At 44.8% G+C, this 26,070-nt stretch overlaps 1 protein-coding gene across 4 annotated transcripts in view; it reads left to right on the top strand.

The window, feature by feature from the left end:
* LIMK2 (LIM domain kinase 2) overlaps positions 1–25,777 on the top strand; it is a 30,143-nt gene extending 4,366 nt beyond the window's left edge. For 3 of the 4 annotated variants that reach the window (XM_068654469.1, XM_068654472.1, XM_068654471.1), the window contains 14 exons: positions 10,937–11,072; positions 12,290–12,399; positions 12,656–12,844; positions 13,188–13,293; positions 14,158–14,354; positions 14,949–15,135; positions 17,558–17,644; positions 18,424–18,555; positions 18,828–18,884; positions 19,068–19,133; positions 19,942–20,116; positions 21,552–21,607; positions 23,428–23,585; positions 23,766–25,777. In XM_068654469.1, coding sequence (XP_068510570.1) covers positions 10,937–11,072; positions 12,290–12,399; positions 12,656–12,844; positions 13,188–13,293; positions 14,158–14,354; positions 14,949–15,135; positions 17,558–17,644; positions 18,424–18,555; positions 18,828–18,884; positions 19,068–19,133; positions 19,942–20,116; positions 21,552–21,607; positions 23,428–23,585; positions 23,766–23,922 — 1,813 coding nt within the window. In that variant the 3' untranslated portion in view covers positions 23,923–25,777. Of the gene's footprint in view, positions 1–5,975; positions 6,370–10,936; positions 11,073–12,289; positions 12,400–12,655; positions 12,845–13,187; positions 13,294–14,157; positions 14,355–14,948; positions 15,136–17,557; positions 17,645–18,423; positions 18,556–18,827; positions 18,885–19,067; positions 19,134–19,941; positions 20,117–21,551; positions 21,608–23,427; positions 23,586–23,765 lie in introns of those variants that run through there. The other variant, XM_068654470.1, reaches the window with a different exon arrangement.
* The last annotated feature ends 293 nt before the right edge of the window (positions 25,778–26,070 follow it).

A 26,070-nucleotide genomic window follows, 5' to 3' on the forward strand; every position in this document is an offset into this window, starting at 1 on the left:
TGGTACAAATATCACACAAAAATTCAAACTCTCCACCTCGATAAGGAAAGAAAGTTGCTGTCTTTTTCCTAGGTCTGGATCACTTTAACCTAAGGGGACTATTGGAAGAATAACATGGTTTTTGTGTGTGTGTGTTTGTTTGTTTTTAACCTAGGCCATGCTGTTCTTACTGCTTTTGGTCCTCTTTTTTTTTTTTTTCATATTACAAAGTAGAAGATACTGCCTTAAATTACACCTTTGAATAAAGTATGGATACCTCATGTTTTGATGTACATTGCTTTGGTGGTGTTTTTTACCCCATAGATAGACAAACAAGAATAATTCCCTCCTTTTTTCTTTTTTAATAGGAATATTGTGTATTTGAATCTGAGTAGGATGGGATGAGAAGACCCATGTGTAGTTGCATGGTTTTGTTATGGACACGGTATTTTTGAAAAACGTAGTTTTGATCGCTTGAAAACTTAATTCACATGAAGCCTGTTGAATGCATTCAGGTGAAAAATGCTTTTGGATCCAGATGAAGAAAATTACTGGGAATGGTGGTAGGAATCCCTACTGTAGCAAGCTTTGTAAGAACTTTTTAGGAAGGAAGACAGCTGAGGTTCAGTTCCTTCCTAACTGAAATAACAGAGGATGTATATTACTATGGTCTATTTAAAAAAAAAAAAATCTAACTTAAGTAGCCAAGTAAAACAGGCTTGCTGCAGGAATCTGAAACACAAGCCAAACCCACCACATTACAGAAAAAACTGTCCAAAGTGTAACTTCAAAATACTTGAACTTACTGAAGGTAATGGGTTACTAATGATTTTGCAGTCAAAGATTTAAATATCGACTATTTAGTTTATACTCCAAACTAGTTAATTAAAAACAGAAAATCATCGGGAATTTGAAGAATGAAAAAATTCATCTTCTTTTTTATGGAAGACAAAAACAAAAAAAAAGGGAAATTCTATAGTGATACTTCTTTTTTTTTTTTCATTAGTAGGTCTAAAGAATCAAGGGACTCAAGATGATGGTGACCATAAACTATTAATTCAATTTAGAAAAGAATTTCATTTTTGCTTAATATACCAGCTTTTTATGTATATACAACCCACTTTGACCTGGAGAAAAATCCCGAAGGCATTATGAATTCTTTTTTTAAAAATATGTTATGAAATAGTTGATGCTAAGTTAATCATATAAACAGCTGATTAAAAAGTGTAAGCTTTTGATATCTAGGCATAAATTAAATCTTTTAATGCTGATTAGGGGTTACAAGATTATATTTAAACAATGTTAATTAGCAAGTTGACTTTCCAGTAAAACATACTGGCTACAATTAAATATAGTCTTGAAATATTTCAGAAACTACTTATACTTGTTAAAAAAAAAAAGTCTAAAGTAATAAAACAAAATTTGGTTAAATCACAGTGGAAATTGCATTGTTACTTAAATCAATTCACCTGACAGACTGTTTTGCATTCAGGTGCTTTTTTTTTTTTTTTTTTTTTTTTTTGAACCTGTTACTCAACCATTTAAATTTTTGTTAACCTTTACTGCAGCTAGAAACTAAAAGGCACAGTGTTGTAACCACCAGAACACTTTAAAAAGCAGACCGGTTTTGGCAGAGTGCAGAACAACTTCTGGCTCTGTCTCCTATGGGTATTGTGTAGTGAATTTGAAACAAGTTCTCCTTCTGCCCATTTCTCAGTAGTGGAACAAGGTTAAAAGTGGATTCTTCCCGGAATCCCTCGTTGCCTGCCCATTGTGTGGTCTGCAGTGTGACAAGTGTCTGCTGGGAAAACAGAACGGCATTCACATTCACTGTCCTGTGCGCTGAGGGTGCCCTGAGCTCCCGGCCGTGGGGGCGAAAGAGACCCACTATTAATTTGCCAGTTCTAGTGGTTTGATTTTTGTACAAAGACTTGATTTTATTTTTATTTTTTTATACAGAATAGCATGTTTTGTGTGTTATAAAAACATTTTTTGCCCAGCAAACCGTAGTGAATTACCTTGATTCTTTTTACATGTGGAGGCCCAGGAAGGCAAGCCTGGCAACCTCGCATTAGGAATTGTATATGTATCATTGCATATCTTATGGGGGTTGGAGGATAAACTAGATGACTTAGAAGGGGTATTTTGCAGATCTATTTTCTGTGGTTCTTAGGATATCTGCTAAACTTCAACTTCTCTTTGCCAGTTTGTAAGCAGCAATCACGTCACCTGTCAGTCTCTGCTAGACTGAAGCAGCCCTGGATCTGGGCCTTTGGTTCACCTCTGTTGGCTCAGATTGGTACAGGCCTTCATTTTCCAAGGGCTGCTTTTTCCCCCACAGACAACTGGAAAAATAGATCTAGAGTGTCAGGATATGAAACTACAAATGTTGACAGATAAAGATGTAAACAAAGGTGTTATTAAGATGCACTGGAAAGGTGGCGATATTTGCTACTTTGACTCTTCCTTGAACTTTTCAGCTGTGAACGCAGGTTTGTACACGCAACAGCTGAATTTGAGAGCAGGGGAAATATGAGTAGTAATAAAATGTAGGTGAAATGTAGCAAATGCAGGAATACAAGAATCTTTTCTTTTTCCATGTCTTCTCTAATATCTGGCAGTTACAGAAAGCTTATTGGGCATCAGAAGTGAAAGCTCTTCCCCACTAATCCCGCAGATTCCTGGAAATGCCTCTTTGATGGTGTCTCCATGGGGCATTGAAATTCAGCAGCTCACTATCTGATACAGGGAGAAATAGTTGCTAAGTGCCTGTTTGCACACGGATGGCCATAAAAGCTCAGGACTTAAAAATCCAAAGGAACAGCGAAGCACTCTGCAGGTGGACATGGTCACATTCCTCAGGCCAATCTATCAGCTACAGCACATAGATGACAACTGTTTGTATTTAAGGAGCCGGGCATTCCGGTCTGAACTTCTTAGTTAACTGGTGCACCTTGTCCTTAAGGGCATTGTTATCAGAGCATTCTTGTATCAATATAATTAGAATTACTCACACAGCACAGTGTGTGCTGGGCTTTCCAGATGAGTAAGACAGGATCCTTCCCCTGAAAAGTTTAGCAGTCTGCAGTCGAAAGCAGTGAGTTAGAAAGCAAGTGAAGGTGCAGTGGTATGAGTGCCAGTCTTACAGTCATCTGTCAGGTGTTTATGGATCAGAAGTCACTGCTTCTAAAAATATGTATAAGCGATGAAGTTTCGGTAGGCAGAATTTCTTTACTTTGCTTCTCAGCCTGTACGAAGTCAGTAAGTCTGCAGGCATTAGCTAAGGATGCTGGAGGTAAAAGCACTCCCTCTGTCCTAATGTGCTTAGTGGTGTTGGATACTAAGGTGGCATCGCTCTGACTAAAGCCCTGCCTCTGTTTAGAAGTAAGGTGCTGTGACAAAGATGAGTTTCACTTCACTAGTCGTTTTAGTTTACTCAAGAGCTGCATGCAAGAGCTTTCACTCAGAGGTACATGCATACCAAAACAGTATTTGTTTCAGTACCTGATGTCAGGAGCTTGACTCTGTCTTTCAACACCAGTGAAGCATATGTTAGGTGTAAGTGCCTTGGAAATACAATGAGGTGTTGGGATTGTATTGAAGGAGCTGGAATGCCTCCAAACTGCACCCATGCTGAAACAAAGACTTGCTGCGGCCTCCTGAGGCATCAAGCAGATGCCTTTCCCCAGCTTATACCAATCCCACACACATACTGAAGTGCCTGCCTGTGCCAGGATAAATTTGTATATCTTAGGGCTTGTAGATATGCTGAGCAATGCATCTGTCTGTAACCATGCTATTCTGTTGATGAATCTGTCTGTGGACAGCATGTACCATGGTAAATAGGGTGTCTAGATATGCAACCTAACCCCTACTGCCTAAAGATCATAATGACTTGAATATCACAACAGCTATGATGCCGTTCTGTGGGGATAAAATGATAAAATCTATGACATTTTGCAACTCAATTTGCAATAAACTTCGTGTTAAGGGTTTGTTGAAGTTTTTACTTGTCCCCTTCATTTGCCAGTTACAATGTTCAGGCTTTTATCTCTGGCAAAAATGACTATGCAATTCCAAACCATATTAAGGAAAGCAAACCCCTGTGGTGGCTGTGTGTTTGTAGTGGAGATGCTGTCAGCATTTGCAGGAGAGAAGTATGGATATCTTTGACTTCAGCTCATGCTCCCTTGCATTTTGGCTCTCAGAGATAGTATCAGTAAAATTACACAGAAAAGGTCTGACCACCACCACCTGTTTATCAGCATTTCTGAAGTACACTCATTCTGGCAGGAATTCAGGTCTAGAACTAATGAATAGATTAACACCTTTTCTAGAGCCCTTTTATCAGGGCTATTATGTTTTCAAATAGGTCATATAGACAAAAAGCAAGAAGTAACAAGAGCTCTGTGTAGGAAAAGGTAAGTTACTGACTGCTGCTAGGGCTTGTTGCAAAAGTAGAATCATTTTGATAAGATGTTTCCTGTTTAAATAGACATTTGGACTATGTGTCCTTTGGCTTTAAGGAAGTCTCAAGCAAAATCCCTTCCCAGTTGCTTGGCTGTCTGGGTGGTTTTTATTACTTTGAAGTTGGGCTTTATCTGCTGGCTTCGTTCACAGACTAGCTGGCTGCTTATCACATCTGTGGATCAAAACTTCAAAGGTTTTGTCTGAAAAGTTGGGATTTATGAGGTCACGTGGAATCCCCCTTGGAGGGAGTTCAGCCCATGGTAGCAGTTCTGTGGGGGAAAGCTTTTGTCTGTAGGTGATACTGGGCAGGGGAGAGGCTCTGCGATGCACCAGAGGTATGTGTGTGTTGTGGGGTGGTGCTGATAACCAGGGGAGCGCTGGATTTTGAGCACTGGCCCATTTTCAGCATGCAACATATAGAGAATGTGGGAGACCAGAGTGCATTCCTAGACACAGACTCACCGTGTTGCTGCTTCCAGTAGAGCTGTGTGAAATGTTAAAAGGAATTAGACCCGTGCTGGAACTGACAATCACGTTGGGCTCTGCTGTGCTAGGCTTCACTGTGCTTTTACAGCCAGGCTCAGAAACTGCATTGAATGGGAGAAAAGGAAGAAAATGATATTTTTTTTCATGAAGGGGGAGGGGAGGGATGGGATGGGACAGAGAGAAGCTGCCTGTTTTTTTTGCTTACTTCAATAGCAAGCAGCAGCTGTCAAATCTGTAGCCAAGACTGCCTCGTCTCAGCCCCAAGCATCCCTTGAACAATATGCCAACAGAATGAGCTTCTCCAGTAAAAGCACATTTGAGTGCTCTTGCCTCTGGAACATAGCATGATTTTCAGGCTGTGTTCAGGCATGCCAGGCTTTGCTGACTGTACAAAAATGGGAGGCTCAGTGCAGCAGCATATGTTTGTTGCATCGCTCGGTGTCTTGCAAACAGTTTTAGCTGGTTTGGCCACTAGAGATCATGCTTGGCTTCAGAGCAAGCAAAGTGATATAGCTGCATGTGCTGCGAGCAGGAGAGAGTACTGGTCTGTGCTGATTTACGCTTCTCAGCTTCCTTTCAGGAGGTGCAGATTCAGTTAAATGCCTGAATGATCTCTGTGTTAAAAGTGTGGGAAAGAAAGTTATTTTTCCTTGAATGAAGCACACTAGGAAGTTACCTCCTGCAAGAGGATGACCAAATCAATATATTGAAGGTACTGTTAAGGTAGTATGCCCCAGCTCACTGTGAAGGATTTGGGAAAGTATGTAGCAAACACTGATTTGCAGTGTTTGGAGACGTGGCTAGCTGTCTCCATCAGACTCAGCCTTCCTTGACTTGTCCAGCAGATGTACCACTGCTGCAAAGAGCAGTTTCACGCTCATTCATTTGGCAAAAGTTACTGTCTTTCAGCAGTTACTAATGCAAACCCCCTTTGGACCAAAGCTCCACCCCTAGACAAGTAGAGCTTATTCAGGCTCTGTAGCCACACGCTGTCCTCCTGCAATGGCTCCTCCTCCCCTCCCACCCTTGGGTGGAACCAGAGAAGGGAAAACTTGACAATAGTTAGCAAGCAACAGAGCTCGCAAGAACTATTGCAGCAGCATGCCCAACTAGCCAGGTTAGCAGTTATTCTATCCTTCCCAAGGGTGCCACAGCTGCTGAGCACAGGAGAGGATGGTCATAGCCATGGGAGCCAGGAAAAATCTGACCAGGAATGAGCAGAAGAGAGACCTGGCATTCCTTGGGCAGCTTGAAAGAGAGGTGAGGTATCTGAATCAGCGCAAGACGAAATGAGCACTGGCTGCTGCCATGTTGGCAGAGCAGAGCTGTTCGCAGGCAGTTGGACAAGTTTGTGGCTGAGCCGGTTTATCCTGTACTGAAGATGGGAAGTTACTTGTCTGCCCCTGCTTACTTCGCTCCCAAGGATCCCTTTCGGTAAGTTTTGCACAGGATTAGCAGTGGATCTTCAAGCTGTCATTTTGCTCCTGTAATGCTATCCTAAGCAGTTAGCATGTGAGCTGTGAAGTCAGGTCGGGTGCTTGTGTGCAGGAAGCAGCCGGCCTCAATGCGGGGTCCTGTCATATTTTTGAGGAGGAGATTCTTCTTGCCAGCCTCCCTGGTGAAGGCTCTCAGGTACGAGAGAATGGTACCTGTGTTGCAAGGCAGTGTCTGCGTGTCCTGGGGCGAGCAGGCTCCCTTTCAGAGCGACGCTGTGCACTGCTTTATCCTGTGCCCCTGTGCTTTGCTCCACAGCCAGAGGAATGAGATCGCCATGGCTGCTGCTGCTTGCGTCTCTTCCAATGCTACTTGTGCACAGCACAGGCTGAGGGAGTGCCACATGCTGCTGTAGAGTTTGAGAAGGTGATGTAATCTGCAGTGAGGCAGTGCGCAATCTTGTTTAAGAAAGAAATCAAGTACTTTGCAGGTAACTAGGGGCTAGCAACACGCTTCACTTACGTGGAAAGGATTCTTGTCCCGTGATATTTTGGTTTGCATTAACAAACATTCTTGGCTCAGTCAAACAAGTAAGGCTTGAGAAATGTGATAGCTAGAGAATAAGGCTTTGATTGCATTGCATCTCCATGGTGCAAACTGTTCGTGGGGCTGAGCACAGCCAGGATTGTGAGCGATGCTGATGTGCTGATAAGGTGAATGTATGGGGAAAGGCAAGGCTGGCAGTTTCATTGTCTCTGTCCTATCCCCTCTGCTTGTATTTGCTCATTATTGTTGATCCTGTTCCTACAAACACTGTTGTACTGATTTGGGGGTAGTGGGCCTTTTGTTAAAACAACCTGTGATAGGAGTAAATGCTGCTGTGCAACTGCAGAGCTTCATTAGGCAACCTTCTGAAAAAGCACCCACTTCCAGAAGGAAAGGGAGCAGCCTTTCATTATTTGTACTACGTGCAGGGCATCATGCTAAGCCATAGATGCACCTTTACTAAGTGGTGTGGAGGTGGTTTTGCATAGTCAGAGCTGAAATACTGCATCATCTAGTACTTAGTCTGGGTTTTCTAGCATCTGTTCTTGCTTGGCAAACATCTCTTATGTAGCAAGTGCACACACTTCTGCTAGGCCTGGGTGAGAAGCCTCTGGGTTAGCTGCAGGCTGGGATTATGCTTTATTCCGCAGCCTTCTGTCTGCATGACTGTCCTCTTCCCCTCTCTGCCTGTAGAATTGGAACCGCAGCTCTTTCAAGCCTGTCTAGTGTTAACTGATCTAGCCTGACAGTGTGCGGGGGGTGGATTTTATTAATGAGCCCTTCTCAAAGGGATCAGCTCTTCAGTGCCAGGGAAGTCTTTGCTTCCATGAGGGTATTGGCTTTCATTTAGATGTAAAAGAGATGCCACATGGATTGAATCTCCATCTTGCTGAAAACCAGGCTGGTTACCTGTTGTGACCTGATCTTCCTACTACCTGCAAAACCATCAAGCACCGATTTGTGAACTCTTTCTGTGTTACAGAGCATCATACAGAGCAGGGCTGAACACTGCGCTCCAGATGCTGCCTGGGGTTCCTGGAGGATGACTATGGCAGGCAGATTAATTTATTCTTGATTACCAAGGATGGGAAGTGAAGACTCGTAGTGTATGGGTCTGTATAATCAGAAAAGAGCTCTGCAGATCTGGAAATGATGGCTGGGTTGCAAGAGGAAACGCATTAAGTGTAGTTGTTAGCAGTCCTCCAAGAGATTTGATTACCATGCTTCGTTACTTGGTAATAAGAACACCAAATCATTTAGGAAAAGATTAGCCTTTTCTAATCTAAAAGAAGATGAAGATTTCTTCCTCTTCTTTTGGTGGTGGTGACTGGCAAAGATTAGCTTGCTTAATACCTCTAGAAGTAATTGTATTCCTGTTTCAGCCAATGTGAACTCCAGCAATGGCAGTGCAGTGATGCCACATGCTCCACTGAGGAGGAAAAAGGAAGGAGTATTAACGCTTGTATCTTCCGTGATAAAAATCTGACATATCTCTTCAATGAGAGTCTTGTGGAACTAGCATGTGATGCATTTATCATTTGGGCAAAGACACTGAAACAGCTGAAAAAGTTGTTGTAACTATACCTGTGTGCTGTCAGTTCTCAGCACCTGAGAAATCTAAAGCCTTTTCTAAGTGACAGTGTTTAACGAAGTAGCCAGTTAGACCCATTACCAGCACCTAGCCTCTCTGCTTGCTTTGTTCCTGTTGCCTCACTGCCCAGGGTGGGGTTCTGAGCCTTGAGCTGCAAACTTGTCCTGCCCAGATTTGTTTAATTGCATAGCAAAGAACTGACTGCTTGTTGGCTCCACCCCTCACCTTCATTTCACTGAGGGTGTGTTGCAAATTAGATACCAGTGCTTGTTTCCGGATGGAAGCAAAGTAATCAAGGTGCTGTGAGGCTGGAATTGATGAAGTGGGAGGACAAGTGTACGTGATCCTTTGGAACGTGTCTTAAACAAACTGCAGTTGTGTTGCTTTTGAGGAAACATTAGATTTTCTTAAGAAGAAAAGGGAGTTGAAGTTGGAGGGGGCTGAGGAAGGGAAGGTATTGTGCTTAAAAACAAATAAATAAAATAACCCACCTGCTTGGAGACAACTTAGTCAGAAAGCCAGGTCTTCAAGTCCTGGTAGAGCAGTCCCCAGACTCCAGTATTGCTATCTGCATCCCAAGTGCAGGTCTGGTCACAGCTCCCTGTTTGAAGATGTAATCACTCATGGAGCATGCACTGGTACAGGCATGCACGCAGAAGTTGGATAAGTTTGAGGGATCCGATTTGCCCATGCTGAGCCAGATGTTCCTGCCACAGAGTGATAGAAATCTTTGCTGTTAGTCTCCACTTGCTCTTTTCTCCCTCCCACTCACCTACTTGATCATTCAGCGTGGGGTATTTACTGCAAATGAAAGCCAAAGACTAGTGGTTGAAGGCAAAATGCATCGCAATGCCCTCCAGGTCTCTTGCATACCATGAGCAGGGTGTAACCCTGACAGTGCCCCAAGGCTGAGGCTATAATAATGCACGTACCTGGTAGCATGATGCTCACTTACTGCTCCCCCTGCTCAGGCAAAATTGGCAGGGCCTGTTGCACGTGCTGGGGTTCTTTCCCGTCACAGGGAGGGGGAAGGACAGGACTGGGAGCTGCTCAGCTGGGAGAACAAACAGTCTAAAGTAGAAGGAGCAGCTTTCCTGAGGGTAGGGTATGGCATTAAATACTTCACGAGGTGTGTTTTCCCCTAACACCATAGGCTACTTACAAGCAGCTTCATCTTGTTTGGCAGTCTCTTGAGATGTTGGAGAACATCTCTCTATTGGAGCACAACCAGCTTCTCATATCACCATGCTTGTTACAAGCTGGTGGAATTTACAAGGAATGCCTTTGGCACAAATAAGCTTCTAGAAAGCTTGTGAAAGGTGAGACCAGTAGCAGCCCTCTTAGAAATGAAGCATGTAAGAAGTGTTCCTCCACTGCCACGGGCTGACTGAAGTGCATTTGGTGCTGTGGAGAGAGGCACGCTGCCCGGAGGGCACAGTTCCACCTAAAAACTCCCTCCAACCAGTGCAATGAGTTGCCCTCCAATGTACTAACTGAGCCAGTTGTTGGGGTAGGGGCAGAAGAAACTCCTACCTTTGGGAAAGCATTGTGCTGACAAAGACATTGATCTTGGAGGTGTTCCTTTGAACCAGTTAATGGTTACTAACCTGCCTGAAGTGCTGCACTCAGAAATGGCCAATACCAGACTAATTTTTCTTTTAAAGCCTGAGAACATGCTGCCCAGGGCTAATGGAATAATCTCCAATGATGCAAGGGCTGAGGGAATGTAGTCCTGTCTGTGCCTTATCTCTCCGTTAAGTCACACCTCTGTGCTGCAGAATTTAAACTCCCTTGCCCAGTATGTCCTGCTGAGGCAGGATTATTTGGTGTTCAGGAAGCCTGAAGATCTGGGTTCTGCTTGTGATTTTCAGAAATGATATCTGCAACAGAATTGCTGCATCTCTTTCCTTGTTTGGGGGTTTGGTTTGTTTCCTTTTTGTAGATAAGGGATGAATAATCGCTTCTCGGAAAGGGAACTGCTGTTGATGTCTGAGGGGCAGGTGCTCTGGTGCAAGAAGGTTTGATGCTGTAGAAACACTGCCTAGGCAGAAATGTCGCAGAGCCATCTTAGTGCTGGGCAAGCCTGCAACTGGAAACCTGCCTACTCCCAGGAAGAGGGAGAAAGGAGTAAAATTTATACGGCATAATTTGTAAACCAGCTGATGTGTTTTAAGAAGTGGATGGGATTTGTTTGAAACTTTGAAAGTGCGTCTTCACCCTTGAATTGTTTGGTACCACCCCTCCTTACAAACCTTGGTGCTAATCTTCAGGTGAAAATGCATTGCCAAGTGGTTGGATTTAGTATGTCAGTGACCAGAACAACCAGCACTGAGCTGCTGCTGAATGTGTTTTCCCCACGTAGGAGAGGACATTCTCCACTGAATTGTGACTTGTTGCTAACAGGAACCTTGCTCTTTTGTTTCCTTCAAGGTGCTCTGAATGTCAGGATCCCCTCACGAACTGGTACTATGAGAAAGATGGGAAGCTGTACTGCCACAAAGACTACTGGGGGAAGTTTGGGGAATCTTGCCATGGCTGCTCTCTGCTGATGACTGGTCCTGTGATGGTAAGGACTCTGACATACCTGCCTCCAACTCCTTGTCTTTGGCTGGGAGTTGTCCTGGCTATTCAAATAACAAACTGAAAGTAACAGTCTCCTTGCTACTCAGCTTTTGTGTCACAGGTAAACAAAGAGGCTTGTATGTGTGTTGTCTAAATAAAGATTCATTTTGAAGAGGAGTAACTCTTAAAGGAGGGTGCTGTGAGGATGTGAAGCTTAAGAACAAAGAGAGCAAGGTGCTGAAACGCACAGATACGAGAAATAGAAGGGTGATTAATTGGACACTTGTTCAGTTTCTGTAGCACAGTGTTTGGGTTTCTCCATGGGGGGGGTTTCCACTGCCCTGTAGTGGATACCTCTCAGCTTGGGATAAGTGACGGGTTGTGGCTTTGGGCTAGATTGCCATCCAGGTGCCAGCTGGGCTATAGCCAAAGTGGTTTTCTGGCCAATGGTATCCTGAAGTTGTGTTAGTCTCATTTGGTTTGAAACACTGAACTCTGCCTGGACGATATGGGGCTCACCTAAATATTTCACTCCTTGCCACAGCCTTGCAAATATTTAACCTTTATAACTGTCAAGAATGAAACATGGCCATTATTTTCTAGGGCCTAAATAAAAGCAGTATGGTACTCAGTATTGAGACCATTTCTCATTGTCTGCCTGAATCTTTGCAAAGTATCATCAATAAGGGAAGCTATTACAAGGAAAATAGAAAAACAGATCTCAATGAATAAGAATAGTCTTTAAAGGTATTTTGTTGTCTCAGCTTGCCTTATTTTTTTCTGTCAGCTGACTGGTAAGTATATAAATTTGTGCGTTGCCTGTCTGCCAAAAAAAAAAAAAAAGCCCTTTCAGCTTTATTAATTCAGGCGTAGCATTAGTTGTCATGCCAAGAGCAACTGAACAGGAAGGTTTAATGTCTTGTTTACTAGTCTGCAGCAGGCTATCAACTATTTTTGATAGTTGAACAGCTGCCAAATATAACAGAGGTTCCTGGGACACAAGCTTTGCTTTGCGTGTTGATATGTTTGTTTCAGAGAAGTTTTTCAAACAAGGTGCCAAGGATGAGGTTCAGGAAAGGTAGACTGGGCTAATTTAACTCTCAAGTAAAAGAATGCCACTTGGCTGTGAGATCTGAACGAACAAATTAATGAGAGGAAAGCAGGAGCTGCAGCTGCTGATTGCTTTTGGTTCTACTAAGCGCTTCCCCTTTCTGTCTGTAGGTGGCTGGCGAATACAAGTATCACCCCGAGTGCTTTGCTTGCATGAGCTGCAAAGTGATCATTGAAGATGGGGACACTTACGCGCTCGTGCAGCATTCCACTCTCTACTGGTAAGATGGAGCTGAATGCTTTGCCACTGGGAAATTGCATTGTTACCTGCTGTATGTTTAAAGCATGTTTATCTGGCTCCGTGTGGGTCAGCTTAATGCCACACGAAGGAATGCTGGGAAGCTGCCTTCTGTGGGAGGGAGGAAGGAATGGAGTAAGCACAAAAACTATGGATTAGGGTCAGTGACAGAACTTCAAGTGTGAGGTTGGCAGGGAGGGGAAGGACACTGCCATAACGACTTTCTTCACTTCTTTTAGTGGAAAATGCCATAACCAGATTGTGCTGACACCGATGATAGAAAAACACTCCACTGAGTCTCTGCGTGAGCAGTTGCCTTACACATTGACGCTCATCTCCATGCCAGCAGCTACTGATGGCAAGAGAGGTTTCTCCGTATCTGTTGAAGGTGGCTGCTCCAGCTATGCCACTGGTGTCCAAGTGAAGGAGTGAGTATGACAAGGCTGTGTGCAAAGTTCGTGCCTGTGCAGAGGGAGCGGGTAAATCTGCAACACTGCTGTTCTGCCAACTGCTTTAACTGCTGTGGGAATCGGTCTTGGTGGAACAGGAACATTTGAGAATTGTAATGGACTTTCAAATTTTGCAACTGGGCAAATGAAGAGCCCTTCCCAAACCAGCTCAGACCTAAGCACTTACTCTAGTAGAGATTATTATTCATAATAAAGATTTTACTTCAAAATACCAATTCAAAATGAAGCATCAGAGATCAAGTATTTTTGATAATTCTGCCTAAAATGACTTTTTTCTCCCCACTATAATTCCCATGTTTAGAGTTAACAGGATGCACATCAGCCCAGATGTCCGAAATGCTATCCACCCTGCAGACCGTATCCTGGAGATTAATGGAGCTCCTATTCGTACACTACAGGTGGAGGAGGTATGTAGAGTTCCATTCTGAAGCCTCCTTCTCATCCATCTTTCTAGAACTTTTCTGTCTCTTGGCACTGTTCTCCCACCCTATGCAGTGTGTGTGTGTACAACCACAGTACACATGCTAGCAGTACGAACAGATATGAAGACAAACTCTGCTGTCCATCCCAGCTGAAGAGGGAAGTGTAACAAATGGAAATGCAGTTAGGGTGCAGTTTTGAATTTGTGGCATTCAGTCACAAAGGAAGATAAGGGAAGCATAGGGCTGTAGCATCTCGGAGGACAGAGGCTGCAAAGACCCTCTGTGTATTACTGGTGAAGTCTGCTGTTCTGATCACTTTAAAGGCAGCTCGTATTAGACAAAGGCTCAGCTGATCCTAGGTGTGAGTTTCCCATTGCAAAGAAAAAAAAAAAAGTATTTGGTGTCTATATTTACAAGTAAATGCTTTGTACAGTTATCAGGTGATGCTGCAAGTGTGTAGTGAGACCACCATTACCTGCACTACACAAAGGTTTTATTTTCTGTTGGTATTGAACAGAACAGTAGGAGCACAACAGCTTTTGCAAAGCTGTTTTCTACAGCATTGTTCAGGATAGAATCCTGAGTAATATTCAAACACTTCTCAGAAAAAATAAATATGTTTGGTCTCTTGTAGCTAACCAGAACAGAAGAGGCTTTGGATAGCATGAGAAATTTCTCTGTCACAATTTCTTGGCTTGTCTGGTAGACAACTGTGGTGTGTGTAATTAAACCACAACTATGGAGTGATCTCACTGAACTCTCTGAAGGGCATTCTTCTCTGTCTCCTCTATCTGCTATTATTCATGTCCCTCCTATCTGCTATTATCCTGTTCTTTGGTTTGATTGCAGGTGGAGGACTTGATTCGCAAGACAAGCCAGACGCTTCAGCTGCTGATAGAGCATGACCCTGTCTCACAGCGCTTAGACAGGCTTCGTTTGGACTCACGGCTTCCCACCCACATAAAGCCACCCATTTCCCCCCGCTCCATCTCTCCACTGGACATCAAGGAGAATCTGGAAGGAACGCTCCGCCGGCGATCCCTCAGGTAAAGACTTGAAAGCACGGTCTCTGACCTTGCTTGCTTTGCCCTGGCTGGGTTGCTCTGTGATTGAAAATGACTGCAGAGACGTGACTAATCTGTGGTATGAGCCTTAGTATGAGCCATTGGTGAAGCGGTTGAGGAGCTCTACTTTTACCATAGAAAAGATACAGGGTTTACAGGGTTTTAGTTAGAAAACAAAATGGCTGGGAAAGAATGTATCCTCAAATGGAATATGACTCAGGCCTGGTATTTGGGAAAAATCTTGTCTTCCTAGGCTGGTGTGCTCAGTTGCTCATTCAGTCATTTACCAGTATTTTAATCTTTGTTTAGAAGTAGTAAGAGCTTCATCTTCACAGCTTCCTCCTTCTCAGAAGGTCCATCTCTGACTGCTGGAAATGTTGGGCAGCCCTGGCCTGGAGGCTGCTCTAGGTTTGCAAAGAGCTTCCATGGTACCGGGAGAACATCTGGCTTTTGAGATACGAAGAGCACTGAAGCACATCTAGAAACTGGTCTCTTAGGAGTTAATGATGGTATACGTTGACTCATAAAGCTTCCTAGCAACTATTCCCTGACCTTCTAATTTCTTTTGCTTTCTAGGCGAAGTAACAGCATTTCTAAGTCTCCTGGCCCCAGTTCTCCGAAGGAACCGCTCCTTCTGAGCCGTGACATCAGTCGCTCTGAATCCCTACGTTCCTCCTCTAGCTGCTCCCAGCAAATCTTTCGGCCCTGCGACCTGATTCATGGAGAAGTACTAGGAAAAGGATTTTTTGGACAAGCAATCAAGGTGAGGAAGCTCCCCAAATATTCATTCATCGGTTACTCCGATTAAGCAGTGTGTTGTGCCTGTCTCAGAAACTTGCCACTGTCCCAGTAGCCTTTCTTTGCTCTGCTAATAGTGGTCAGTCTCAGAACTCACCTGGGTTGCTCAGTGAGATCCATTCCTCTGTTTTGTTCCCTGACCGCGAGCATCTCTAGCTACAGATGGTTTTGACGTTGTCCTATTTGAACGTCAACCTTGGCCATACACGATCATCTCCTGAGTTAGTGCCTGTGTCACAGCACTCACCGGGGCTGGGAGGGAGAATGGGGAAGAAGTTACACTTGCTTTTATAAAAATCTTTGTGAAGAAGAGATGCTGAATGAGGAGTTAAACACATTCTCACCCACCATTAGTGTGGCATACTCAAGGGTTTGTGAGGCTGATGTAGTGAACTCTGAACCCCCAGCAGAGCCTGAATGTGGTGGTAGTTGTCAGGTCTTGCATGACTCTCATAGTTAAAATCTCTATTAATAGCAGTTCTGCTCTCTTGCATTTAAGCTCTCTGATCTTGACTAGGGGTGCTCAGGAGCTCTTCTCCTAGCATCCCTGACAGCATCAGGAGGCAGCTGTCTCTGCCTTACCAAAGGTGCTGTGATCTCCTCAGTACTCGGATTGCTATTCACCATGTTATGGGACTTTTCTCCTTATACCTTGTTCATCTCATGCTTCCACGGATGGTGGTGAGCCAGTACTACAAACCCAATGCTTTTGATCTATACTAATGAGCATATTTCTCTTCTCCTCTGCTCATAGACAAATAACAGGTCCAGGTAAGCAGAACCCTTCCTCTGTCGCATGCTTTTGTCATCTGCGTCCCCACAGTTAATGGCACAAAGGCATTTCTTTTCTGCTCAAATTACCTGATAGCCATCCTGGTGCATGCTCTGGAAATTAAAATTGCCCTCTTAGAGTTTCATGATGACACCTGTTTCAGTTCTGCTGGTATGTCAGCTTAAGAATTCCATTTAGCCTTGTCTTGTCTTTGTCTTTTCAATTCCCTTTATCTTTGGGTATTAGATATTCCTGGCTTTCATGTCCCTGGCTGAAATGTGTAGTGTTCCCTGGCTCGCTACTTACATATGGATGCTTGATTTCAGATGGGAGCAGAAGAACATTGTACTCCTGCTTCTGTTGTGTTATTCTGTTATTCCATAAAATTCTATTCTACTTGTATCAGCTTGCTATGTCCAATGGTTCCAAACAACTCTTGTGCCACAGAGTTTGCAAGAGTTCACAAGCTTTCTAAATCCTGTAATTGGTCTTGTCTTCTGGGTTACAGTTCTGGAGGTTTTCTGAAAGGCTTTTTATTTTAAAAGGTATGATTGAAAAAAGAAAAAAAAAAGTGATAATTTATTTGAGTTTCAGATTGAATGTTTTTGGTGTAACAAGTACTGTATCCAGTCAGAACAGTCTCCTTCTGTTCCTAGAGAAAAGGTGGTTGTGTAGTTACCCGGAGATCTTAAGGAGACTGAGCTGTCCAAGCAAAGCAACTCAAGGGACAGAGGATTTCCAGTAAAACCTGCTCATCAGAATTTGGCCCCTTTCTATTTATTCCTGTACCTTGTGCACGTAAGGCAGAGCTGATTAAAAGAAACCTCTAGAACACAGCAAGATGTTAGAAACTAGTTGGATAGAGGCAGCTCTCGAGGTATTTGAAATGCTTTCAGTGTCAAGAGCCAGGAAATATGTTGCTGAATACCTACTGTGTGGATTTCTGGGTTTGCCACCATATTGGGATGTTCCTTGCAGGTAGCAATACACTGTTCCGAGGAGCATGATGAAACAACTGCTTCACGCCTTAACTGAATACGCTGTGCATCCTAGTTCTTGCATGACTAAATTTGATAAGCTCATTAGAAAGAGCAAGCTTCAGAGTCACCATTAACACCAAAGCATGTGGTAATGTAGTTTTGCATTGCTGGGTTTCACTCCTGATGCAAATGAACATTGGTTCCTTTCCAATACAAATGAAGCTGTTAGGACCCGTGTACAAAATGTGAGCATCACGCTGGGCAAGTGTTTTTCCTAGAGGAACTTGAGACAGGCACAAGTATGGAACTGATGCCTTTGGAGGTTTTGACAGTTCAACCTTATGCTGCCTAAAGTGGAGACTTCAGCTCTGGTTCTTGGGATGCTGTTGGTCTCTTGGTATGACCCTCTGTCAGCTTGAGGGGATTTCTGTTTCTCTTACAGAATCTCTGCTGAATTCTGAAAGTAGAAATTTTATGCTGTTTTCTGCAGATTCCTGGGCTCTTGTGTTTTCTCCTCTGTATATCCTCCTCCAGATAGAAGGGGAATATTACCCTCTCTTTCAGAAGAGTTGCAAGAGCTTTGGAGCTATGTATTCTTGAACCTTGCCTGTAGTTGTGGTGTCTGTTTCCACCAGGTGACTCACAAAGCAACGGGAAAGGTGATGGTGATGAAGGAGCTGATTCGCTGTGATGAGGAAACACAGAAGACTTTTTTGACAGAGGTAGGAGCAAGATTTCCAAAAATGACCAAGCCAGTAGTATGGTGGCACTCCGTTCCACCTCCCCCAGTGAAAAAGGGATCATGCCAGCAGACTGGCAGGAATTGAGGTGCTAAGGAGGGAGACGTTACACTGGGGAAAGCCTGATACCAGCTGAACGTTTGCTGCAGTGAAGTGTGACTTGCTTAAACTGAGCAGTAGGCATGACTTCAGCTCCCAGTTCATTAATTTTTCAATGATAAAAAGTGGTCTGAGTCTGAAGCAAATAGAGCTGTGCAAATACATAAAGGATTTATCCCTTGAGCCTTGTGCACAAATACAAGTGATGAGGGCCAATATCCATAAGATGTTTAAGACTCCTGCTGTATTTAAACTAAGCTTTTTTCTTGGTGGCTGCCTACCATGTTTTTCAAAGTCTGATTTAGCTTAAAAGCAGGCAGCTCCCTAAACAGCTGACACTGCTATTCTGATCCTGGCATGCACAATATGGAACAGATAGCTGCCCTGGAGAACTCCTATCTCTCTTAAAAGTTAACCAAACCCAAGGATGCTCTCCTTAAAGACTAAGATCAGGTTAATCGCACAGTGTGGAAAAGAAGAGGCAACACATAATTGACTGCTTTAAGATTAGGGTTTGAGTGTACTCTGTGGGGCCTGGAGGTGACTTACAGGATGGGAGTGCTGTCCTCTGCTGGGGCAGGAGCAGCACACACATCACTGCAGACAGAATTTGCCAGGACTTACTCCATTCTGCACCTTGGGGTGGGATGTCTGCTTCCCAGGTGAAAGTGATGCGCAGCTTGGATCACCCCAACGTGCTGAAGTTCATCGGTGTACTGTACAAGGACAAGAAGCTAAATCTCCTCACTGAGTACATCGAGGGTGGCACCCTGAAGGACTTCCTCCGCAATGCGGTGAGTATGTGCTGAGGAAAAGCCTAGTAGACCTCCATTGTGGAACAAGGTTGACAGTGTGCTGTGGTTGTGCCAACCTTACGATGTTTGGTAGTCTTTTGCTTTGGAGCTATGTGGAAAAAGCTTTTTCTTAGCTGTGGGTGGCTTGGAGCAGGAAGGGCCTTCTTCCTGGGGCTATAGCATTTCTCTGACTGCTGTAAGAGTCCCTGTTGAGGAATCGCTGTCGCCAGCTGGCTGGTAATGTAGACCCTGACTGAGGACTTGTCTTTCAGGACCCGTTTCCCTGGCAGCAGAAGGTCAGCTTTGCCAAAGGAATTGCTTCTGGCATGGTGAGTCAGACAGTTAATTCATCACTGAGCAAACCTCCAGGGTGAGGGTTAGCAGCTTCAGCAGTGTGGTGTATGAGGGGTTGTGGATCCTGCGTGACTACTAGCGAATAGTTGTTGAGGCCTGTAAATGTAAAGGGACATACTTGCTTGGAAATCCCTAACAGTGACTTATCTCTATTCCAGGCTTACTTGCACTCCATGTGCATCATTCACAGAGACCTGAATTCACACAATTGCCTAATTAAGTTGGTGAGCTATACCTCTGTTCTCCACAGCATGCTGTTCCCTTCCTTGTCATCTTCCTACCCTGGTTTTCTCCACACAATGTTGAGTTCACAGCCCCGTCTTGTCAGGTTGGGACTGATTTCAGAGAGGCTTAGTGCCCTAAACAAGGGAACTTTGTCTTCATGTGGGATTTCCCAGATTGATCCTGCTTTTACCGTTTCTTCATTCTGTTCTCTTCCCCTCCTTTCCTGTGGTAGCATCTATTAAGTTGCGTTATAAGTTAGTACATCTGAACTATGAAATGTAGAGCTCTACAGCTGCCTCTGTTCTTGTAGCCACTTGCTGACTGTTTTATTACTGCTCGAGACTCAGACAAGTGTGCAGGTGTGTGCACATGTGTACCCTCTCTTTTGAACTGCTTTTAGGTCACAAGATTTTTGTGTAACTTCATTTGCTCAAGCCCTTGTTCACCTGACTGAAATATGAGATGAGTATCTAGGCTTCAAGAGATCCAGGATGAAAGGCTCAGTTAATTTCTGGCCAGGTAGAATAGGACAGTCTGAAAGGAAAGGTCCAAGTTTGCCCCAGCAAGTGTAGCAAAGTTAATGGGTTTCATGCTAGTGACCACAAAAGGAAAAAATATGAGAGGAAATGATAGGTTGGAATTGTGAATTGGGTGTCATATACCTGTCCAGACAGCTTGCTACGCTCGATGCAGAAAACCTTGCTAGTAGTCTTTACAGTGTAGTTGACAGTGAACAGGAATTGCAGCCTCTTTGCTCCTGAATGAAGCTGAGGAGAATCAGTGGCTTAATCTAAATCCCTTGTGTAGGATAAGACGGTGGTGGTGGCTGACTTTGGTCTGTCTCGGCTAATTGTGGAGGAAAGAAAAAAGCCCACTCTGGAGAAACCATCTGCCAAGAAACGAACCCTGCGGAAAAGTGACAGGAAGAAGCGCTACACAGTGGTTGGCAACCCATACTGGATGGCCCCAGAAATGCTAAATGGTAAGATACTGATAGCAAGGCACAGGCAAGGAGCCAGCCTGTGTCAAGGTATAGGGATGATAGGATTACTGAAAGCCCTCAGCCCCTAGTAACAATCAAACCTATTAGAGCCTATGGTTTTAGACCTGCTAATACACAAGCTTATTTATACACACAGGTACCTGAGCTGCACTTCTTTTGCAGTACCTGCCCTGATAAGCCCTTGTACCATCAGAGGTAATGTTTCTGGCAGATAGCAGGATTCTTCAGAAGGGCAGCAGACCTAAACTTCCTACAGTCCAATATCAGGGAAGATAGAAAAGGCCTGAAACAAATCTGAACCCAAGAACAATTTCTGTTAGAGCCACTTGCTTTGTAGCTGCCCCTTGAACTGGGAGTCATTAAACTCCAGGATGAGGCTTATGTGTGTGGTTGCGTAAATCCAGGGAAAAGCCATCTGCTGCCAGCTTTGCTGAAATCTTGGGATTGAGGTGAGGGTGGGGGTTGCCCAAGTGCAGGGAAATCCGTGTTTGTTTGTTTTTTGGCATATAGCCCACAGTTGCACTAAAGATGAACTATGTCCCTTTGGGCAAAAAACTGTCCCAGCAGGAGTTGAGGTAAAGGTGAAATACAGTGGATACCGTGTCCTCCCAGTGAGCAGGTCTGTCTGGCCAGGCTGAGCAGCTGGGCTGCCTATGTGATCAATATTGCCTGACGTAGTCCATTGGAGAAGAGAGGACTTGGCTCTTCTCCCCAATATTCAACAGTTCTTCACGTTACCTTCTTGGGTACTCTCCTGTTTTCCTCCTCTCAAGGCCTACAGGCCCTTCTGAGTCCAAGGCTGCTTCTCAGAGGCTGTGTCAGACCTGGCATTTGTCAGGAGAACAGCAAGAATGCAGTCTGACATCACCTCTACAAAAAAGGCTGGTTACCGGATATTGGCTTGGGAGGGGTGTGTCTGTACGCACAGAGTGGCGTGCTGGAGCCAGTCTAGTTCCCAGATTCTAAGCGCTGCTGGTACGTAATTTATTACCTCTGCAGTCACTGCAGCAGGGACTAGCTGCTGGGGAAGCTGAACACTGACTTGCTGCTGTGTAGAGAGGCACTAAAACAGCAGTCAATGGAAATGGGCTTTCCACAGTCATCCTTAGCATTTGCTTTGACCTCTGGTATGTGAGGCTTCCCTGCCTTGTCCTTTTCTTCTCCAGCAGAAGGAAGAAGCAGAGTTTAAAATAAGTGGAGGTGATGTATACCAGCTGCACTTTCCTATACATGTCTTTGGGCAACTGACCCTGCTCAGATTTAAACCTTGCTTTGTATCCTGTGTGGAGAGCCCTCTGGGAAATATGCTTAGTTAAGCTTTGGAGGCCAAGCCCAAGACAGATGCTGGCAGCTCCTGGAATAGATGGGTGGGGAATTGTCTGTCACAAAGCTGAATGCCTCATGTTTCCTGTAGGACAGAGCTATGATGAGACAGTGGACATCTTCTCATTTGGGATTGTTCTTTGTGAGGTAAGTCCAGGACATCACATGGCATCTTCAGTGGACTTTTCCTTTTCCATTACCATCTCCTTCCACACGTTGTATCAGACAGTTCCCTGTGGCTGAGTATGCAGCCTGTGACAGCACAGTGAGTTAGGCTGGGAGTATAAAACTTACCCTGCATCTGTTCTCTGTCAGGTTCTGAATGAGCCCTGGTATCCATTTTGCTAGAAGAGATGTTCCCCAAAATTGTGATTTATTTATTCACATTGCCTCAGTAAAAGAACAGTCAGCTGTATAATCTCAGTAAATTCAGGGCCTCCCCTGTGGATGGCACATGTTTTCAAAGAAGAGGAAACCGAAACTTCTTTGCAGGTGGATTAATGAAGCATGCACCCTGAAGTCTGCTGGCTTAGCATATCTCGAGTCAGTGCACGTTCTTACTATTATATTGGGCTTTTCTGTCTGCAGAGCAGAGAGCACCACTTAAGCTGCAAGGTATTTTCAGTTTTAAAAGACAGTGGAATTACAGATGAAAGCTGCGGTGTTATGTGTACAGGGAACGCAGTACTGACAGGAACACCAGGAGAGACCCGCACAGTTTCATCTTCAGTGTTTGGATGAAGGGGACAGAAGATGTCAGTGCATAAATCTTTGTGGCCTCATCTGGAGCTCTGTCTGTACTGGGCTCTCATTTTGGAGAATGTTGTGGCTATGAGCAATAGTTTTAGGAACGCGGAAAATCTGTTTGTGGAACTAAAACAATTGTTTTATCTAGAGGAAAAAATAAAAGACAAAGGGGGTGGTAGCATATGAACATTTCACTTGTTACCAAAACCAAGATGCTAAAATGCTTAAAAAAAAAAAAAAAAAAAAAAAGATAAGGAAGTAACCCTGCCAAAATACATAATAGGCGTTCACTAGCTAGTTACAGGATGTGGTTGTACTGCTGAGTTTATTGGCAGAGAAAAGCGTAAGTAGTTACAAATAACACCCTTTCTGTGATACCTGATGAGGCTTTATACCTAACACTCTTCCCATGTGAGAGTTTGTATTGACATTGGCCTCCTTTGGACCCAGAGCACCCTACAGCTCTCTGCAGTGGGTATGTTCCCTCTTAGTGTACTTTGAGTCCCCTAGCACTGTAGGTGGTGAGTGTACCTCAGCGGGGTATGTGGCGAGAACTGGGACTTCAAGTGCTGGGACAAGGCTTCTCTTTGTTCCACCCATCCCTTTCCTCTACTGGCTCTTGTCTGCAACCTTGTAGGCATTGGTTACAGTTGTTCTTTCTACTCCCTACCCTCTGGGTGTGGGTAAGTTGAATTTGCCAGTAACTGAGCAGCTCAGAATCTGTTGTGCTGTTGCATTTACAGCACTTCTTTGATCAAGTTCCATATGACAAGGGAGCTTTGCTGGTGGTGATGTAAGATTGTGTGGGAGAAGAGAGATGGGATGGGGATGCAGGTTGTGTTTGTTACCTGTGATCAGGAGGGGCTGCATCCTCCCCCAGCACCATACATCAGAGTGAAACACTGTTGAGCTCCCTGGGAGGTACATCTTGTCCTGTCCAGCAGAAAAACCCTGGGGAGAAACAAGAGGTGTCTGGGCCTCCCTCTACGACAGTAACCATGTGCCAGGTCTTGTAAAAGTTTCACCTGAAGTTTGCCTGTATGCAGTGTCTTGTTTATTCCTGTGTGCAGCTAGTCCCGTTGGAGAGGAGCAACAGCATTTCTGCTCTTCCTCTTTCAACCTAAAACTTTGAAGGAGTCCCTGCCTAATGTTGGAGTTCGCAGCTTGTTAATGCTCTGGGACTGTTACTGTACTTAAGCATACCTCTCATTTCTCCCTAGATCATAGGCCAGGTTTATGCTGACCCGGACTGTCTCCCACGCACACTGGATTTTGGCCTTAACGTTAAGCTGTTCTGGGAAAAGTTTGTTCCTGCTGACTGTCCTCCAGCCTTTTTCCCTCTGGCTGCCATTTGCTGCAGACTGGAACCAGAGAGCAGGTAGGTTTGGTGCTGGGAGCACCCCTCTTAGTAAGCCTGGAGGATGTTTTCCACCCTTGGTGGAAGGATTGCTCTGCACAGCAGGGGAGGGGGGAATAATATTTGGGCAACTGGCCCAGCTATTCCACGTGCTGTTCTGCTTCATCTTCCCCACTTACATTTCCTCACTGCTGCTTCTAGGCCCCCTTTTTCCAAGCTGGAAGATTCCTTCGAAGCGCTCTCTCTCTACCTGGGAGAACTTGCCATCCCCCTCCCGTCTGAGCTGGAAGAGCTGGACCACAACGTGAGTGTGCAGTACGGACTGACCCGTGACAAGCTCCCTGAAAACACAACCTAGATCAGCTTGTCCTGCTGCCTGCACCACTTCTGTTGGAGTTGAGTGACGGGGAGGGAGATGCACTTCAGCCACTTCCAGGGCATTAATGGGGCACCGTGCTGTGCGTTCGCTGCATTGCCTCTCTCTCCCCACCCAACCCTCCTCCTTTTGGACATCCTGATTCACTGTGGATTTCTGGCATGTTTCAGAAGCAAAAAGGGCTGTTTCCTGCCAACCGCACCTATGAAAGCTGCTCAACACTATTTTTCTGGCTTGAGAAATGTTTCTCTGGCCTTTTTAGGCTTCTTTACTGTGGTGCCTTAGAACTTGGCTGCAAGCTGTGAAGCCACCCCGGCCTGTCTGCCAGGGAGGGAATTGCTATAGGAAACTCTCCTGGGCGAGGACCAGCACTTCTGGAACTTCTGGAACTCCTTCCACTGACTACCCTGCTCAGAAAGTTGGGAAAATTGGACATCTGGCAAAAGGCCCTACCAGGACTGTGTGTGTGTGTGTGTGTGTGTGTTTGTGTGTATGTTTGTGCATGTGTTTTCCAAACCAGCCTGTTGAAATTTTGGCCTCCAGTGTATAAGGAGTGAAAAAGCCTAGGAAATGGACAACTCTCATGGGGAAACGTGTATGCATTTTTGTTTTGGTTTGTTTTTGTTTTGTTTTTGTGGGTTTTTTCTTCTTCTCTCTCTGAATACCTCCAAAAGCCTGAAACACTAAGACTGAGCTCTGCTTGCCCCTCCTGATACTGACCCAGGCAGGCAGCAGATGAGGCACTTGAACATCTTCAGACCCTGAGCCTGCACAGCAAGTCTTGCCTGCCTAAGGACCTTAACCGATATGAGATTATCTGAACCTGAATATGTAGAACTGCACTAAGCACTGGCTGAGCTCATCCATGGAGAGATGAAGCTGCTGGAGTGCTTGGCCTGTGGACATGAGGTCACAGAAAGGGTCACAGAAGGTGCTCTTCAGGAAGCTGAAGGCCTGAAGTGGCTCAGACTTTGTGCATGAGAGATGTGCCCAAGGCTACTTCAAGGATGGACTTGATAGTAAACAGAAAAGTGATGGAGACTGTCCCATCCAGCCAGGATTGGCAGCTGGAGAACTAATAATTCCGTTGCCATTACCTCATCTTTCCCTGCAGGCTGTGCAAGTTGCTCCCTTTGAAGGTCTTCTTGCAGCTGCTGTTGTAGCCCCTGAGCTGATTGTCCAAGCCAAGCAGAAACTTTCTTCAAGGTCATTCCCTGCTTTGGGGAAGAAAAAAGGGCTTGGAGTCACTGGGAGGGGGGTGGGGGTTGTTTTCTTCCAGCACTTCTTCAGCTGACGGAGAAGGAAGCAAGCTACTGTCTCAGTAGCTCATGTGGTTGTCAGAACCGAACAAAAAGCTGGCTCAAGTCCTGCTCTTAAGTTCTACAAACCTCTTGGTTTAACTGGAGTTTTAGTGTGCTTTCTCCTTGTGTCCCCCCCACCCCTCTCAGCGCTGAATGGTGGGAAATAGGTGTTAAGTTACTTTGATTTCCACCACTTACCTGTTAATTTAAAGTATCATGTAAAATGACATGGGACCAGTCATCACCTGACAAAGTGTGCGTGGGGGTGGGGGGGGGGGCTAGTCTGTGTAGTGGTGTTTTAGAAACCCTGGGGACGGCTCGTGCTGTGAGTCAGTGAAGGAGCCTCTTGAAACTGGGTCCAGTGGATTCAGGATTGTTAATAGGATTCCCCGCCTCCCTGCTTAGGCTGGTTTGTGAGGGGACCCCTGAAGGGGAGAGTCCTGGGTCATGTGTGGGTGAGGTTTATGAACTGTGATTTGCACAGCTCCATGATCTAACTAAATTAAAAAACAGTAAACGTATGCTGTGGAAACAGGTTTGTGTTGTCTGTGTGGTACATAAAACATCAAGCTCTAACTTGTTTCTGTTGTCACAAAATCTAAGAACTCCCTTTATTGAGCCAGAGGGCTCTACCACACACAGGATGACTGAGATGCAGTGTAAGTGTGCTGCAGTCCTAGTCACCTGGAGTGGTGGAAAGGGAAGAAGGTGACGTGTTTTTTTGTTGTTGTTGTTTAAGAGTTGACACAAGGCAGCAGAATATGGAGCCTCTCTCTACTTTCCTTTTCTGAATCAGGGATAAAAACACAGCCCATTCTTGGAAACATCG

This window comes from Anas acuta, chromosome 17, assembly GCF_963932015.1.
Source record: "Anas acuta chromosome 17, bAnaAcu1.1, whole genome shotgun sequence".
NCBI classification, from domain to species: Eukaryota; Metazoa; Chordata; class Aves; order Anseriformes; family Anatidae; genus Anas; species Anas acuta.